General features: G+C 35.9%; 3 protein-coding genes across 4 annotated transcripts in view; all 3 read left to right on the forward strand.

Moving 5' to 3' along the window:
* LOC109846398 (protein WVD2-like 3) lies at window positions 494-5,768 on the forward strand. Of its 2 annotated transcripts, none has more exons than XM_020415630.1 (7): window positions 494-577; window positions 2,652-3,558; window positions 4,016-4,110; window positions 4,206-4,299; window positions 4,378-4,449; window positions 4,670-4,780; window positions 5,366-5,768. In XM_020415630.1, exons 1-7 carry the CDS (start codon window positions 513-515, stop codon window positions 5,627-5,629), a joined length of 1,608 nt encoding a protein of 535 aa, XP_020271219.1. In that variant the 5' UTR covers window positions 494-512; the 3' UTR covers window positions 5,630-5,768. The 2 variants fall into 2 exon arrangements, with proteins under 2 accessions (XP_020271219.1, XP_020271220.1); XM_020415631.1 differs by having other exon boundaries at window positions 499-673.
* Window positions 9,502-15,535, forward strand: LOC109845064 (renalase). The gene is given in 10 exon segments (XM_020414251.1): window positions 9,502-9,834; window positions 9,836-9,890; window positions 9,978-10,253; window positions 10,788-10,914; window positions 12,412-12,473; window positions 12,581-12,808; window positions 12,968-13,089; window positions 13,179-13,317; window positions 13,928-14,104; window positions 15,168-15,535. Coding segments are annotated over 9 exon segments (1,416 nt in total). The 5' UTR covers window positions 9,502-9,589; the 3' UTR covers window positions 14,090-14,104; window positions 15,168-15,535.
* The window catches only part of LOC109845385 (40S ribosomal protein S15a-5-like), a 3,444-nt gene continuing 2,029 nt past the window's right edge, over window positions 17,685-19,099 (forward strand). The window contains exon 1 of the mRNA XM_020414638.1: window positions 17,685-17,907. Within this exon, the coding sequence (XP_020270227.1) occupies window positions 17,778-17,907 (130 nt within the window). The 5' untranslated portion in view covers window positions 17,685-17,777. The remainder of the gene's footprint in view (window positions 17,908-19,099) is intronic.

A 19,099-nucleotide genomic window follows, 5' to 3' on the forward strand; every position in this document is an offset into this window, starting at 1 on the left:
TTGTCATAATTATTTTCTTCAATTTGCATGATAAAAACAATTCTTTATATTTAATAAATTTGCATTAGAAAGGATTGATCACTTCTATATTTGCAAATACAATAATCATGTTTTAGCTGGATCTTTGCCAATTATTCTTAGTTAAGAAATATCCTCATGAGAAAAACATGAAAAGAGATAATCAAAAAAAATGTCATGATTGTCCAATTTCTATCAAATATTTATTAAGAGAAAAAAGGATAAACTCTGCTCTGACTACTACGTCAGATTTAAGAACAAAATCAACTATGTTATTGCTCGGTCGCCAGATTAAATCTCTGAAAACAAACAAATAAATTTAAAGGAAAAAGCCAAGAAATAATTTTTTTTTTAAAATATTAGCTCGAAGTGCTGGACCCCGCGAGCCGGAAATTCCGGAGGACTGGGTCCCACCCACACCCTCGCCTTCAATTACCTTCCAAAATTCCCGCCGTCAGCTAAACCGGAGCCGTTATAACAGCCGCCCAGCTTTCATGAGGACCCTCCGTTACAGCGGTCGCCCAGCTCCCCATAACGCTAACGGAGAGCCCAGAATTTTGTAAGAAAAAACAGTAATTGTTTTTTTTTATGATAATTTTTAGCTTGATCAGCATTATATTGGATTGGGTCGGTGGAGAGGAATTCTCTTTTAAAGGTAAGAATCCAAATTAATGCAATTAAATTTTTTTTTTCTTCCTTGTGGTCTGATAGAATTTTGTTGAGTTCGCCATATTTTGGTTGCTCGTAATTTTCCTTTTCTTTATATATATGTTTCCGATAAAGTTTGTCGACAATGACAACGTCCACTGAGATCATCACAATTGCAAACTCAACAATTTGTTTTGAAACGGACCCAATTTTGGGCTTACTTATGAATCCAATTTCTCGTTGTATTTCCTTGGGCATGGTCGTGGTAGCAGCGCTGCTGGGCATGGAGGCGGGCGGTGATTGACGGCGGAGCGGGAAAGTGAGGAGAGAAAAGAGGGATCAGAGGGATCGAGAGGGATGGGGGTTTTACCTGAGAGAGAGATCGGGATAGCCGGAGTTCGATCTGGTCCTAGGACGGAGGGATCTCGTGGCGGCGGTGTTGTGGCGGAGTTGGGGCTGAGGTTAAGGGAGGGGAGGAGGGTGGAGAGGGTGAGGTTTGGGGAGAGATAGAGTGATGTTTGGGGATGTGGTGGCGGAGTTGGGGCTGAAATCGTGGGAAGAGGGAAGAGGGATTGAGGAATTTTGGGAGGAGAGAGATTAGGAGTGACAGGGGAATGTGAAGGGGATGGAATCGTCGGGGCTAAAATCGTGGGAATTTTTTCAAATAGCCCCCTGCAGCTCACGAAAGGGAAACGCTGCTAGCGCATGCCCAGTTTCATATATACACGTGCAATGCACGTGGTTATTTGTTCGATTTATTTCTTTAGTATAACTTGGTTGTAAAAGTGTTTCTTTTAAATCTCAACCCGATGATGTAATATTATCTATGAACTTTCTTAATACTTACATTTATGTATCTTCCGCTTTCATTTTTTGTGTCGTTGTGATCATAAGCAATGTAAGCTACAAATTATTGGAAAAGTTTATTTGCTTATAAACCATGAGCAATGTGTTTCTTTTAAATCTCAACCCGATGATGTAATATTATCTATGAACTTTCTTAATACTTACATTTATGTAGGGATGTAGGAGTGTGATTTATGAACGTGCATGATGCATCTATATCCACATACTTGTATGCACATACACGCGGAACCATATATGCGCGCGTGCGCATGCTCATGCTACAATTCACAATTTGGGTATTGCATTGTAGGCATGGTGGCATATGGTTAATTAATGGCATGTTCCAATCTAATCGTTTGGATCTTAAACGGAGTCCCGGAGTCCTGAGAACTTGCCATTGCAACTTGAGTTAATCTAGAGGTCAATTTGAATGTCTTTGCGGATGAAGGCTTTCGTATTAGTGTCGACTTAAATACCCCTTAGGAATTTATATTAAAAGACGCTGACTTGAAATGCTAATTAAGAGTGAACATGCAAAGAGGACTATACCTTTGTACCTTCTTACTCTTGAATATGATGTAAAATCATTCAGTTTTGTTAGTTTTTCCTGGACTATGGAATTATCAAACTTATTTTGAAAGTTAATGTGGTTTCAGAAGTATTGATAACTTTGGTGAAAGGTAACGAAAAGCGGGAAATATTTTATTTTTGCACTTGATTTTTAGCTTAGTTCTTAGAGAACAAGCAGTTGGAAAATATTTTATTTTTGCACTTGATTCATGAGGCCGCCCAACCTTGAAGCATGAAGTATGCATGCATATGCACGTCTATGTATGTATGTATGTCTGCAAATGTTTGTGTATGTGAATATGCATGTGGTATGTATGTGTGCCTCTTCTTGCGTGCGTGCATCTTCATATATCCACGCTGAAAAAGAAAATATTACGTACGCACAAAGAGATGCATGCGACACACATATACATACACAAACAGGTATGCTCAGACATATGTACATATACGCATATAGTTATAAATTTCAGTTCTGCCTACCTTGTAGCTCATCAGGTTACGCATCATTTGCTTCTCGTCTGCCATGGGCATAAGCAGACAACATGACACATCTGATTTTCTTCTTGTAGGCCTATGGGAACAGAGGTTCTAAACATATCTATGGATAAGCAATCAGAATCTACTACATCAAATGCAGCAGATGGTACTAATCAAGTCAATAATCTCAATCCTGAATCCTCTTCTGCTGATGATCCTAGTCAAGCTCGAAGAGATCTTTGGGGTCCTAGACTTTTTCGAAAATCTAGTGAACCAAAAGAATTGAAAGAATCAAAGGAATTGAAAGAATCAAAAGAACTGAAAGAAGCGAACGAGTTGCAAGAATCAAAAGAAACAAAAGAATCGGCAGAGTCAAAAGAACAAAATGAATTGGAAGAATCAACAGAACCAAACGAATCAAGAGAACCAAAAGAATCAAAAGAACCAAAAGAATTGAAAGAATCAAAAGAACCAAAAGAATTGAAAGAATCAAAAGAACCACAAGAATCAAAAAAATCTGAAGAGTTGGAAGAATCGATAGAATCAAAAAAATCAAAAGGAGCGAGAGAATCGGAAGAACCAAAAGAATCACGAGAATTGAAAGAACCAGAAGAATTGAAAGAACCAGAAGAATTGAAAGAACCAGAAGAATCGAACGCGTCTGACATGAAGAAAAACAGTGTCACCTCTCCAGTTGAAGAATCAAAAGAAGTGACTGTCACCTCTCCAGTAGGAGCACTTAGCGTTCATCAAGAAGCTCAGTCACCAAAGCAGGATTTGAAACCTGAAAGTCAGAAGCCAACCAATCATGAAGATTCAGTTTCTCCCACTAAAGCTTCACCAATACCTTCTAATGTTCGAACCATAAAGACGCGTCACACTGCTTGTGCCAAGTCTGCTTTGGGTGGAAACCGGTCTTCAACTAATTGTGCCGTAAATAGAAACAAATCTACTAAGATAACAGCTAGTCAGTCAACTGACAATCCAAGGAAATCTAAGGTTTTTTTTTCTTTCTTAATCCTCTGTCCTTCCTCATCTAGTTTCATGCCTCAACCATAAAAATGCCCATGGTTGTAGTACAATTGTTCATCCAAATGCCATATTTCAATTTTCTATGACAAACAACTTCACTTATGATGCCATTCATATGCAAAATACATATACATCCATGATGTGTAGCTAAGAATATGCTGGTTTTATTGGTTTATTTATCACATTCTTTCAAGAAAGGATTCCTTCAGTTCCTTGTTATTTGCACTTCTACGTTCGATTTCAGCTATTAGTATATTTAATTTAGTATCATGGTTCTCTCTGAACAGCATAGGAAGGCCTATGTAATCTGGCTTTTGGTGAAGGATAGTGATTACGGCGAAAAAGATGATTTAAATGTATTAAGCAACCAATTTATTTGAAACATTTTTCAATGCTGCAACTAATGACGGTACTATTCTGATAGTCATTACAGGGGAGCCCAGACCACAAAATGAAGAAGCCTTTGCAATTTGACGGTGCAACAAACACAGAGGAGGAGGATGCTTGCTCTCCTTCTTCGTATCCTCTTGCTACTTTTTTATGTTGTTGTTAGTTTTCTTTGTATGTTTATATTCTGCTAAGATATTTGCATTAAACTTTCTTATTGATACTAGAACCGCAACATCTGGAAAATCTCCCAAAGCTCGGACGACGGTAGCAATTGCCCCTGTTTTTAGATGCAGTGAGCGTGCAGAGAAGCGGAAGGAGGTGCTCTTTTTTCCATTAATTTTTATGAGGATGTTAAATATAAAACTTTCAATTATTAATTTCCTTCTGTTGCTACAGTTCTATGCTAAGCTAGAACAGAAGCAACAAGCACTGGAGGAAGAGAAAATGCAATCTGAAGCTAGGAGTAAGGTATCTTCCACCCCTCAGATAAATAGCGCATTATCATCCCGGAGTTATTTTAAATATGGTTTAGTTTTTTAGTCATTTTTCTCCTTTATTAATGAATGCTTTCTCATTAAAGGCTTGGTAATGACATTTGACATTTAAATCAATTTCAGCAGATCTACCAAATATTCTTGGTAACATTATGCAAACCATTCTCATTATTTTAATTTCTTATCTTTTCCAGGAAGAAATGGAGGCTGCTCTGAAACAATTTCGAAAGAGTTTGGTTGTCAAAGCAAACCCAATGCCAAGCTTTTACCAACAGGGGCCTCCTCCTAAGGTTGAACTCAAGAAGGTATTTTACTTTAAACTCCTCTCAATCATCTTTCTTGGCAGAAATGAAACCTCATGCTGTTTACTAATATTTTGTGTCGAAGCTGCAAACTCTATATAATTTTGGCTACTCATGGAACAACTTTTTCTGTCACGAAAACTTTTTTCGTGCTTAATATGTTTTTGTTTTCATCATATCAAGCCTGACATAATTGCAAGACATGACTAATTCTGAAAACTAATTTTCATATTGCATCTTGGCCTTTGTTCAGTATAAACTATCACATGGAAGGCCAAGAATTTCACAAGTTAATAGGGATCGACATACATAATCAAGACCCATTGTCCCAGCAATCAGCTTGCTTTGAAGCATACTGATGTTATCCTCTTGATCTATCGGACATTTGCTATACATTAACCACAAACCAGAAGAAATCCTAAATTGTATTGACAAATAAGTACCAAAAAGAATGAACCCTTACTCATCTCACTTATACAATTTGGATTGGTTTTTTTGGCTATATACCCTTACTCTAACTTGGCATAAATGCATTTGTGTTCTAGTTCAAGGCAATCTGACCTCTTTGTTTTCATTTCTGTGTTGAAGATACCTCCAACACGTGCAAAATCCCCCAAGCTTGGTCGAAGGAAGAGCTTGAATGATGCAACCACACGAGATGACACTGACGACACATGTTCTCGATTGAGTCGTCGTAGCCTTGCTGGCAGCAAAGAAGATGGCAAAAAGGCAGAAATTGGTCCGAAGATTGGTAACGGAGCTTCCGAAGACAAACAAGGGCTTAAACCTCTGAAGAAAAGTTCTACTAAGGTCACTGAAAATAAATCTACTGATACTTCCATGACGTCTTGACTTGCTGATACTTGACTGAAAATAAAAAACTGTGAGAGCTTTTTCCCAAGTGTGACAGGTTGTAACCAGGGCTTTTGTGATGTAGTGAAGTTATGCAAGTTATATGGAAATTTGTATAAAATTGTACTTGACAACTGAACATGAAACTTGTTTAAAAACGTATGCGGAGACATTTTTTACTTCGCTTGGCTCAAAATCTAGTGGTTGGAGTGTATATTTGGTTTGCTGGTTATTTGTGATACTTTTGTTGTTTTCTTGTATTTCTCCTCTTCGTGTGTGTATATATATATGTAGGTGTAGTTTATTTGTTTTTGTAGTTCTAGCATTCCTTGGATAGGAGTTTATTTGTTTTTGTAGTTCTAGCATTCCTTGGATAGGTTTTTGTACTCTAAGGGGCTGTTTGGTTACACACTTTTTGAGAAAACTTTTTTCAAAACATCTGACAATGGTAAATTTGTAATTAAAAGTTTTCTAAAGATTTCTGCAAATTGTGTTTGGTTCAACAAAAAATTTACAGAAATATTTTCTATAAAATATCAAAACCTACCAAATTTTACTAAAAACAATTTCCTCTCAAAATGAGAGGAAATCACCAGAAATCTGACACATACCATATTTAATTAAAAACCTACCAAATCTTGTTATTTTCTATAAAGTTATGAGCCATTTTCTTGTTTTGAACCAAACAAGCAAAGTACAAAAAACAAGAAAATTGGTACTTTTTGATTTCTCAAAACTTTTCCTATAATTTTTTTTAAGAAATACAAAGAAATCATATTTTAAGTGGAAAACATTTCCTATAATTTCTAGAAATTGAACCAAACACCCCCTAATACGAAAGGGAAGGCAATAAGCAACACTTGTATAAGTATAATGAATATAATAAAACATGGTCTTGAACTTTGAAGATTAGAGAATTATAGTATTTATGTAGCCTACCCAAAATTTTTTTTGAGATGGATGCTTTGTTGTTGTTATAGACGGCTTCTCTAAAATTCGAATAGTTTAAAACCTTCCTTATACTTTCACAAAAAAAAACCCCCACAAACTATTAAAAAAACCACTCTCACTTCTGATATAAAAAATAAAAATAAAAAAAAACCACTCCCACTAAAACCACAAAAATTCACATTTTTTTTGTTTCCTTTATTCTATCTTTTGCTCAAACCATAGATCAGAATTTACCCCAGATTTCATTTTGAACCGTAATTAACAGGGCCGGCTGAAGGCATAGGCCACTAAGGCATATGCCTAGGGCCCCCATTTTATTGGGGCCCCCCAAAAAAATTATATATATATATATATATATATAGGCTCAATGCTTTTAATATTCCTGCTCAAGCTGGCACATAATATATCATACATCAATGCCTCGCACAAATAACTCATACTTGATTTTTACAATGATTTGATGAATTAATAATCTGTCAACTCATTTATGATCCTGACATATTCACTGTCTATTTTGGGATCCTCAGTTTTCTATCCTCCTCTTCGACCGCATGGTGGTTGTCACCAGGACCGGCTTAAGGCATAGGCCACTAAGGCATATGCCTAGGGCTCCCATTTTATTGGGGCCCCCAAAAATATATTCTCTATAATATATATATATATAATAAAATATAATTATTAATTTATTTTGGAAATATAAGAAGTTGACTATTGTAAGGATTCTAAATTATCAATTATCTTTAATTGATCATTTATTGCTATAATTATATATAATTATCTTTATCTTTGGAAAAGAACACTAATAAAGTTTAATTGTAACTTTTTATATTTTATTTCTATAAGTAATTAGATTGTAATAGTTAAAAAAAGAGAAAAACACATATTAAATACTCATTCTTATTTATGCATAGTTTATGCGTTTTTTCTCTTGCTAACTTCCTTTATTTTCTTCAAATTCACTCATCTTTCATATTTGTTTAATCTTTGATACTCAACATACATAATTGCAATTCTAATCCAGAAGTATTTGTTTAATCTTTGATACTCAACATACATAATTGCAATTCTAATCCAGAAGGCCCCAAAATAAAACGTAAGCTTGTTGGTTTTTATTTATTTTAATTAATTTACATTCATTCTCCTCACACACACACACACACATAGCTCACGGATATGTTCTGTATTTTGTGTTTTTATTTTTTTTCCTTTTATATCTTTTTATTAATAAAATCTTATTTACGTTCAACAATGTCTCAAGAGATTAAATAATTTGACAATTTTATCAATTGAATATTAAAGCTTGAATATAAAATTTAATTAGTAACTTTGCATCTCAAAAAGCTAGAAAATTAAATTTTATATAAAATTTATTTTTAAAAAACTAATATTTAATTTTTTTAATGTTAAGGCCCTAAATATTTTTCTCTGCCTTGAGCCTCAAAAATGCTTGAGACGGCCCTGCCGTAATATCCCTAAAATTTTTAATATTAAGTCTATATTAGTAACTATTTAAATAGATATCCTAACAATTGAATTAACTATATTAATTTGTAGATGAGTTTGTAAGAGGACATTTATGCGACGAAATAAAATAGTAACTATAATAACATATTTGTATTTGTCAAGGGGCTTGATGCAAAAGAAGATTTGATGAGGGGTTTATGAAAATATTAGCACATAGTATATAAGGGGAAAAAAAAAACGAAAGAAGAAGATTAAGTAAACCCTAACCTATGTCTAAGCAGTCAGGCAAAGGCAGCTATATCCCACGACCAACCGAAGTTTTTAGGGGCTCTGCAGAAGCATCGTGAGTTAAAGTTCGAGTGTCTTTTGGGTGGAGGTAATCGGTGAATTTGTACATTATTCATTGCATATATTTTTATATAAAATTACTTTGATTATATGTAAGTTTGTTCTGATGGATTATACCATTTTGTATGGTTGCTCGCATACTAATTGTTGATTGGATTAATGAATGTGGTTATTTGGTATAAGCATATGCTTATTTTCATATAGTAGTAGGTTGAGATGCATATGTGGTTGATTGATTTCCTTATTGGTTGGTCTTTGCCATTTTTGTATAGTGTATTTAGTTTTACGAACTTTGTTTAACTTTCTTAAAGCATATGCATCTCAGGTTAATACATCAACATATGCCGGATAAAAGCAAGTTAGTAAAACATGGCTCAATGTGCCTCTACGAGGTTTTATTTTAGCGCTAAGAGCCCAAATTTAGGTCTCACCATCCCGGAACCATGGACTTAATAATTGTGGGGTTTACCGAGTCAACCGGAGTATAAATAGTTGACCGCATTGAGACGTGACCTGCTTATTTCCATTTCATGATTATTTTTAAGTTTTCTTAAATTTTTTGCATTAAATACTAGAGTTCAGTGATGATTCTCTATCATTCTTATATTTTGCTTATCATTTGTCGAAATATTTGAATTTTATAAAACCAGTGTTCAATGTATGAATTTATCTACTTATTGAGTTGTGAACTTATTGTGTTATTTTTATTTTTTCAGATACTCGGGATTAGGCGTAATCGATGATTTTTCAATTTTTTTAGAACGGAACAATGAATAAAATTCGAGATTGTTATTGTCTTCTAGGTGAATGCTAAATAAAGTCTTTGATGTTTAGTTGATAAATTAAGAGTTTTGTAATAATGAGATTCTTTCCTTTAGATCAAATTTTATTTCAAGTTGAGGAATATTTATTTCTATCAAGTTAATTAGATTAATGGTGACTTTTGGAATTATAGAGAATATTTATTGTTGATTTTATTTCAATGAAGAGATTTTTTTGATGGTGTTGTAATGAATGTATATTTTTGAAGGACTTTTTACGAGTTTACTCCGGCTACAATATTCCTTCATTCAGAAATTTGGGGTCGTCACGAGTTCGTGTCAAACTTTTCGAGGGACCATTCCGCAAAAAAGAAAAAACCCAACAATATCGTCAAAATTTCCCTCGCTAATCCACTCCCAAGCTCCATTTTCATCAATGGCTACTTCTCTCTTGCCGCCTTCTTCTCCTCTCAAACCCTCGATGTTAATCCTCCACAAAAACCCTACAATCCCCAAAACCCTAACCCTAACATCCAGCGACGAGAGAAGACCAAACCCTAGCAGGAGCAAGACGACGAAGCGGAAGCGCTCGTCGTACGGAACCTCTAGGAGGTCAGTCCTCAAGAAGAGCTTCTCTCAGGAGCAGGTCACCTTCGTTTCTCCTCCCTCCGCCGCCGCCACCCGCCTGCGCCTCCGCCCTCGAGGACCGTGGTGTTCGATCCACCGTCTTTGATACAGTTAGGGGCTTTACTTTTCCCCATTTTTTTTGATAAAAAGATCAGTTTTTTACAGGTCCTTAATGATTTTTGCCGTCAATTTTGAAGGGGATGCATGGTTTAGGGGGGAGACTGGGGACGAGAATGGTTGAATTTGATGGCCAGGAACTGGTTTTTGATCATGCCGCTCAGTTCTTCACCGCGAGCGATCCGAGGTTTGAGAAGTTTGTTGAGAAATGGTTGAAGGAAGGGCTGATTCGCGAATGGAAGGGTCAAATAGGGCAGCTTGAAGCTGGGGGTCGTTTTAATCCGGCGCCTTATACTACTCCGAGGTATATAGGAGCGAGGGGGATGCGGCCTCTTGCAGATTCGATCCTGGTGCAGGTTGATGCCTTTGATTAGTAAGATGCCCGATTCCGTAACTTTGTTTAACTGGAATGTAAGGATGTTGTTTATTCTGCTAGGGCACTTTTCACAGAACTACTTCGAGCCTTAGAACATTTTGCGCAAAATTACTGTAAACCTCATTTTATTATAGAAACTTACCATGAACTTTCAAAACTGCAGAATAACATAATTATTTGATTAAGGGGTTAATGTATTGGATGAAAGGTCTACACTACAATTGAAAATAGGAGAGAGGGGGAGGATAATATGGAAGATATGTAAAGTACATAAGGGATAGATTATTCAAGACATGTCATCTGTGAAGCACATAACATCTTATCGGGAAAAAGAAAAAGGAATTTATGTCAGTTTTTTCGAAAAGAAATTTCTTGTAGTTTTGTGCAAAACTGCCCAAAGGTCATTTTAGTTTTGTCAAACTTGCCTTTTTTAAAGCTTTATGTTTTTTAAGACTTTGATGGGCAGCTACTTATTTGGTTTTGTGCTGAGTATTATTGGTAAATTGAATTGCAGAGTCGTATGGTTAATGTTGTGAGGCCTTGCTGGGTAAGTAAGCTTGAGCCATTTAATGGAATGTGGCATTTGAGTGAGAAGGGGAATACGCAAGGCCAGTTTGATGCAATTGTTATTGCGCATAATGGTAAAAGTATCTTAATTTGTTGATTTTTTTTGCATTAACATCTCTTTTAATAGGACAAGTACCTTCTGCATGAACTTTTATGTATCCAGAATAGGTCCTTCAGTTATCTTGCTGCACATACTAGGGACTCAAGTTACAACTCTTATGAAGACCTGCAGAAAGAAGTTGACATGTACTTGTACAGTTGCCGCCTACCTACTGATATTTTCTTATAATTAAACATTATTGTAACATGCTTAGAAAATTTGATGGTATTAATCTTGTTTCCATGTTCTTGCGCCTGTGCCTGGTTGGATTCTGGTGTACTATATATTATCTTCCTATCCTTACCTGCCCACATTTGGCAAAGGGTGCCGAAACTTTCCTTGTTATGTCGCGATCTTATTTTAACATTCTTCTCTTTCTGTGCGTGCGGGTCATATCTCTAATATGGAGTACCTTTTGATTCAAAAGGTTTATTAGAATCTGTGCTGATGCTAAAGCTGCCAAATCTTGCCATATCAGTTCATATCTAAATCTACCTACTTTTAGTGGTTATACCAATATTCTTGGTGACAATATTGAAGTAACTGCTAATTGTCTCATCTCCCTCGTGTTATTGATTTTTTCTTAGATATATCATATTGAGGTGTGTAGACTAATATGGGAAGATATATGGTGGCAATATCCAGTATCCACTGCTTGCTGGCCTTGGAAAAAACATTTGAGGGTGCTATTATTCAGTGTCAGTATTATCAGTATTTTGTGAATCACCAAATGAGTTCATGTAGCCAATGGGAGAGCTATCCGGGTCTGAAATAGTCTTGGTGTTGGTTTGCAGTTAAGATTTACCTTTATTGGTGATAGTACAAGGTCATTTTGTGGTTCAGGTGATAATATATACATAGCTCATTCCAAACATAAATCAAGTCAACTTTTGTATCCAGACCTTAAAGTGCCTCCTGCCTCCTGTGTTGTCATAATTAGCCAATGTTGGCCTACATTAGTCATTGTTAGCAGTAGCCTAGTATTGGACATTATCAGCCAATTTCAACTGGATGTTCAAATCCAGCATGATATTATGCATCAGTATTGACCGTTGTAGTATTGACCGTTGTTCTAGATGTTGGAAGCTATAGTTCAGATAAAGAGTTGGGAAAACTTAAATGGGAGCTCGATGGGAGATCTATTCATGAACTTTTTATAGATATTTATGTTCCATCGACATAGCTTTGAGCCTTTGACCTTATGATTCCATAGAATACATATTAGAATAATGACTTCTTCTCTATGAACCATTGAATCTACTTATGCATCAGATTTTGCTATAAGTTGATGTTCCCCGTAGTACATCAACCTGTATCACTTGTTATATTGATTTCGTGTGGAAATATAGATTATTTAATCTGTCCAGAAAACTCAAATCAGTTTGCACATGAATCATTAGAGCTCTTAAATAGTTGGTTGTTTTGTTATTATTTTATTAGATAATTAATTATTTTGTTACTTTGCTAACAGGTAAATGTGCAAATCGCTTGCTGTCATCTTCTGGCTTACCACTACTATACAAGCAAATGAAGGTATGTACGCTTAAAAGTCGGAAAAGTACACTCAAACTTGGCAACAACAGTTTGTTTTACTTGAATCTATAGTTACTTCTGATTCAACTAAACTTTGCTGTTTGTAGAGACTGGAACTCAGTTCTATATGGGCGCTTCTTGCAGCGTTTAAAGATCCTCTTCCTGTTCCTGTTGGAGCTCCCATGGTTTTTGAAGGAGCTTTTGTAAAAGGTGTGGATTCTGTTTCATGGATGGCCAACAATACCAGCAAACTTTTCCCCTTGCAAAGTGGCTTGCCTCAATGTTGGACTTTTTTCAGTACAGCTGCTTATGGAAAACGAAATAAAGTCCCCCAGGTAGTCAAATTTCATCATTCATTTGTACCTTTCTGTATGTCACAATGGGCATTTGCATGTAAGTTTAAGTTCTTAAGATGTAACAGTGACGTGCCATTCCTTTAAACCACATGGTTTTAATAATCTCTGATGTTTTGATTTACTTATTTAAATTATCAGGAAAATATCCCCTCTGTCACAGCAGAGAAAGTGAAGGCAGAGATGCTCAAAGGTGTTGAGACTGCTCTTGGATTATCTAAGGGATCACTTCAGCGCCCATTTTACTCTCGAGTCCAGCTATGGTCTGCAATCATTAGGCCTGACAGTTGTTGGTGATGGACGTTTAGTTGGTTGAATTTAAATCTTATTACAACATTCTGTCTTCTTACAGGGGTGCAGCTCTCCCAACCAACACTCCTGGAATTCCTTGTATCTTTGATCCTCATGGACGGGCAGGGATCTGTGGTGATTGGCTGCTCGGGTCTAATCTTGAAGCTGCAGTCTTAAGCGGAATATCTCTCGCACATCATGTGAGAAACAACTTAACTGACAGTAAAAACGTTGCAAAAGCTGAAGATTGCTGCAGTTCTTTGTTGCCTTATGCATAATGTCAGGCATATTGAAATTTAATAGTTTGGCTTATGGTCTTGCTGCTATTTGAAAATCTAGTCAGTTTCCTAGCATATGATTTGCTTCCTCGTTGTTGGGCTCGTTTTTAATGTTAATACTTTTGTATCATGGCTGGAGTCTTAAAGTTTGCTAATTCTTGGTCTTTTGGACTTACATGCTTCCTATCCTTACTAAGGATTATTTCTCATATAGAAACAACATCTCAATCTATATTTCTTGGCCCATTTGTATAGGTTGGCAATATGACTGACAAAGTAGCAGGTCTTCTTATTGTTTCTGGCTCCTTGGCAATCTTTATAATCTAACTTCCCTCGTCTTGGCTTCCAGTTAATTCTTCATGCCAAGACCAAGTAGAAAGAAAACCACCTGTAACTTTCCAAGAATAATGTTATAGACCATGTTAAATGAATCCTGAAGTATAATCCAAAGATAATTGATGATGGGAAAATAAATTTGCACAAGATAGACCTGCCTTCTGTTATGTCAACTTATTTTTTTGTTCCACCACAGATGGCAGATTATTTTCAAAGTGGTGGAGCTCAGGCGGAAGAATTTGAAATTGGCTTACATGAAACGTATAAAGCAGTAGATGGTCATGATATTGGTCAGTTCCACGATTTGGGTTCTAAAGACAAACTTCTTGCTGTTCAGGCATCCGCAGCTTGCTTGTGATAATTAAGAAGATATGTAAGTTTCTTTTTTATCCTTCTCTTTTCTACCGTTACTGTTTTATTGATAGCTTGAATTTTGAGCACGTATTGCCGATGATTGTTTACTCTATTAATCTTTCACTGTAGGCCAAATCAAAATGCATTTTAGTTGTTAATTTCTGTTTAGGAAGCTGATGCTGGTGTGAAAAGCAAAGCAAATGGTTTTTGCTCAAAAGGCCTATTGAGTATTACATATTTAAAATATTTCACCTGTAGTCATTTTTAAGCGTGGATATGATCTTTATTTCCTTTTTCTTTTTTCGAAATGATTCTTAACGAGAGGTTTCCAGGCGAGACTGTTCACCTGTACGTTGTAAACTTTAGAGCTGGCTTCTTAACTAAGAAGTGCGTTTGAAATTAGTTTCTACATAACCAGTAGCCTGATGCAAATTCTAGATCCCCATTTGAACACAAACCACAACGAAGAAAGGCCACAGAGCACAGACCAAGAGGACCTTTCCTTTCGGTTAGGAGAAGAAACCTAAGGAAGAAATCCAATTATCAGCTATAAGTACTTTCATCAAGTATGAAGCATCCCAATTTAAGTTCGAATATGTGTAATTATTTGAGTTTCCTGGTAAGGTATTATGATTTCATGTAGAAAACAAAAGCAAGCTAGGTATCACAAACGGAAACCTACATCTGTAAAAGCAAAATCAATTTCCTCAAGATGGAGAAAAATAGCTAATTGTTGTATGGCCAAAACTTGATAAGAACACCATGACCTTGGCCATACCACATATTATTTTTAGCCAAAAAAATAAATTTGGAAAAAATTATCGTCCCTCATTTTCCAGTGCAAATCATTGTTTCCCTGGTCAGTTGGCAATGGTAAAGTAATTAATCATATATATATATATAGACATGTAAGTGGATCAACTGAGGATAATTCAGTTTTTTTCCTGCCTTATATTCTTGCTTCACCTTCACACATAAAGGAGATATTTCGGGTCAGGAACAAAGTTTATCTAGATGATAAGTAGAATTGGAAGGTATAATAGAAAATCATTCTCTAATTGCTTCTCTAATTACTCTTTCAGGTAAAAAGGGTCAGCATGAGGTACTTGTCCAAGTCATTACCATTGCTAAACCCTCTCTGAAGCATTTTTGAGATCCCTGTACTGATGCGCCCGACAAAATCAAGAGATAGATGAGGAAATCTCCACCATATATGCATATGAACTAAGCTATGAAATGCAAATGCTCTTCAGTGTTATAATTGTTTGTAATGATCTTTACTCTTCAAGTGGAATGTAAACAGTTGAGAGTACAGTTTTTCTCACTGGTGCAATGCAAAATTATTTGCTTGTATCTTATCTTCCTGTTTGGTTGAAAATAACCAAACACATGTAGTTGCGTTTCACAATGCAATAACAACTCCAGCAGGGACTTCTAGTTTTGGATTGTATCATGTTGTCAGCCTTAGATTCAGCCTAGGTTTCTTGGTACTTTTTGAAATTTTACTGAATATCATGAAATGTAATGTTTATTGTACTACTTTTTTTTACCATTCATGTACGCAAGACTTATAAAGAGGTAAGAGATTCGTCTAATTCATTTTGAAACCAAATGAGAGAGAGAGAGAGAGAGAGAGAGAGAGAGAGAGAGAGAGAGAAATATCACTTTTACGGGATTAAAGTAATAGGGGGGAAAATATAATAAAATTAACAATACTTATAAAAGAAATATCACTTTTACGGGATTCAGCAATTTCATGATTGATTAAAGGCCCACGCATGCATACATTGTGATCTACCTGCATATTACCTTTCCATCATATATTTTAAGTGAAGTTGACATCTATATAAATAAGTTGGTACCCATTTGGCAAAAGAAACTAAGGGGGTGTTTGTTTCCAAAAAAATTGGCATTTGAGTGAGATTTCAAATTCTAGGATCAAAAAGTGGGTTTTTCTGGGTTTTAGAATTCCATAAACTTTGTTTGTTTCAAAACAAATTTTAGAATATTGAATCTCCAAATTATAAAAAACTAATATTTTTTAGGATTTGTAAAATCCCACATTTCATAGAGGATGTGGGCTGGATCACCAAAAAAACACATCCACCTCAACTATTTTTTAAATGACTTTAAAATTTAATTTCATAATTCAATACAGGCTGAAAACTGGTTATCAGTCGACTGATGAAACTGTTTGTATTTATCAAAAGTCTATGCTTCTATGTTGGTCGACTGACAAGTCGATTGATGAAACTGCCTACATTTATCAAAAGTCTCTGCTTCTATGCTGGTCGACTAATGAGTAATCAGTCAACTGATTGCGCTCATCAGTCGATCGATGAGCTGCCAGTTTCATATAACGGTCAGCTCATCAGTCGACTGATCCGAGTCGTCAGTTGACTGATAAGCTCCAACGGCTATTTTTCTAGCCTTTTGCAGTTTTGTCTTTTTGCTGGATTTTCTTGGGTTTTGAGCCTTGGTTTTCATCCTATATATACCCCTTACTGTTCTCTTCTACAATCTAATGAATTCATTGTTTATAGGCTATAAGTGGTTTTTTGAGTTTTTTGGATTTAGCTATCATGATTGGTCACATATTGATATTGCCGACTATAATGGAATTTTATTGTTTACAAGAGGCGTTCATGAATGAGAACGCAGTCTATATTACTTTTGCAATTTTTAGATGAGACAGTCCATTATTAGAATGCAATCTGCAATGCAATTTCATTATATAGGTGTTGAAAATAAAATGACCATTTTCTGAGCCTCTATGTTATTTATTTACTTTTGCATTTTATTATTTATATTGTCTAGGGTTATTTTATGACCGTTTATAGCCGTTGGAGTATAAATTTGAATGGGTATGCTTACCCCAATTGAATACATTTGCATTTGTTTTTTTGTGGGAGGTAAGTTCACCAAATTTCTTATATTCACCATTTATTATTTTGGTAATCCTAAAACTTGTTTGTTACAACTATGGATTTCAAATTCCAAAATATGTAATGCTATAATTTGAGTTTGAAACAAACAAAATATTTCAAATTATAGTATTCCAAATCCTAAAATATTGTTAAAACAAATAAAGTTTTTAGAATCCTAACCCATAACAAAACATCTATGGATTTGAAATCCCATGATGAAATCCATATCCTAAAATTATAGGATTTGAAACAAACACCCCCTAAAGGAGTGTTAGAATATTTCGACGAATGCTCCCATGTACTTGGCTCACAGGAATTTTATTGTTCTATTGCCCCTATATATTACTTTAATTACCATTTTACCTACCCCTTCAATTTATTCCTACCATTTTAATCGAGGGCACTTTCGTCAAAACGGGTATTTTTTTAACGCTGCTAGCCTAATTCTAACCGCGGAACTACTTGTGGTATTTTTACGCAACTTTTTACAGTTTAGGGTATTTACGTGTATAGTGAAACAATAAGGTACTTAAAGTGCCATTCGGCCTTATTTTTAATACCAATTTCGTGATTTGGCCCATAAAAAGTAATTAATTAAGTCAAGCGCAGCCCACATATTAAAAGCCCAAATCCAACATACCGTAAGCGAATCCCCGGTCAGACCCAACCGGGCCCGTTAAGAAAAACCCTAGCTTCGGCCAACTTTGCGAGGGCGGAGAGTGAGAGAGAGCTCGAAGGAGGAGGAGGAGGAGGAGGAACTGGGAAATGGGGCGCAGGATACTTAACGAGGCGCTGCGGAGCATTGTAAACGCGGAGAGGAGAGGGAAGGCGACGTGTCAGCTCCAGCCCATCTCCACCGTCATGACCTCCTTCCTCTCCATCATGAGATCTCGAGGTAGCTCTCCCTAACCTTCAATCTATTTTTTTTTTTTTTTGCGTTTTATCGGTTTATTTGATTGTAAAGATTGAATCTTGATGATGTTGATGTGGTCGAGACTTTAGTTTTAGGGGTTAATCTTAGGGTTTGCGAGTGATACCCCCAGGTTGAAGACATGAGTTGGATTTGAGGAAAAAGGAAAACTCATATCCTTGTCCGCCAAAATTGAATACGAATATAAATATTTTCTTTTCTTCTTATTTTTTTTGCGTTTTATCGGCTCATTTGATTGTAAAGATTGAATCTTGGTGATGTTGATGTGGTCGAGACTTTAGGTTTAGGGGTAAATCTTAGGGTTTGCGAGTGATACCCCAGGTTGAAGACTCATATCCATGTCCGCCAAAATTGAATACGAATATAAATCGGATTAAATTGAATACGAATATAAATCGGATTTGAGGAGTTGGGGGGAAAATAGATTTGGTTCATGAAACTCACTTTTAGATCCACTAAGGTTTAAATAGATTTGGTGTGGGAGCACATATACAATTATACATATCGATACCTTTATGTGTCTCCGGAAACCCATATTATTTTGCATCCATAGGGGTAGCGGTGTGACGAAGATTTGTGTATTACCTTTTATTTGTGGGAGTCTTTTTCCTTTTGATTTGTACTTTCTACGCCAACTGATAAATATACGGTCGCCAACTCCGGTTGCGATCCTCCCCAGGGCAACGAGTTTAAGCGTGAGCCGCATGTGCAACCTTTCAGGGCTACAGATGAGGTTTAAGTCAGCAACTTCAACTGCAACCAAACCCCAACAGAACTCCTAAAACCTGGCACGCCAAGAAAAACCTATAGCTATGACTTCAAACATAAGTTGCAAAAATTTACAAATGGTAATTGCAGCTAACTGCGTGCGACAGAAGTTGCAAGAACTGCATTTGCATGCTCTTAGCACTCGTATCGCAATTACTTTGCAGTGATCCGAACGTCCCCTTGTTGATACATTGTGCAGTTGGAAAATGCGGGGAACATTATGTTAGATGCATGCTAACCTTCGTAGTTTATTGCATTCAAATGGAGATAAACTGCAGTTTGAATCAGGGAAGATGGAGTTTTCCATTTTTTGCATGATTGTGAGTATGTGCAATAAATTGAATGGGTTTTATTTTTGAGGAAACGGTGTGTAAGCCTTTTGTTTTCT

The sequence above is a fragment of the Asparagus officinalis genome, chromosome 6, assembly GCF_001876935.1.
Source record: "Asparagus officinalis chromosome 6, Aspof.V1, whole genome shotgun sequence".
NCBI lineage: Eukaryota > Viridiplantae > Streptophyta > Magnoliopsida > Asparagales > Asparagaceae > Asparagus > Asparagus officinalis.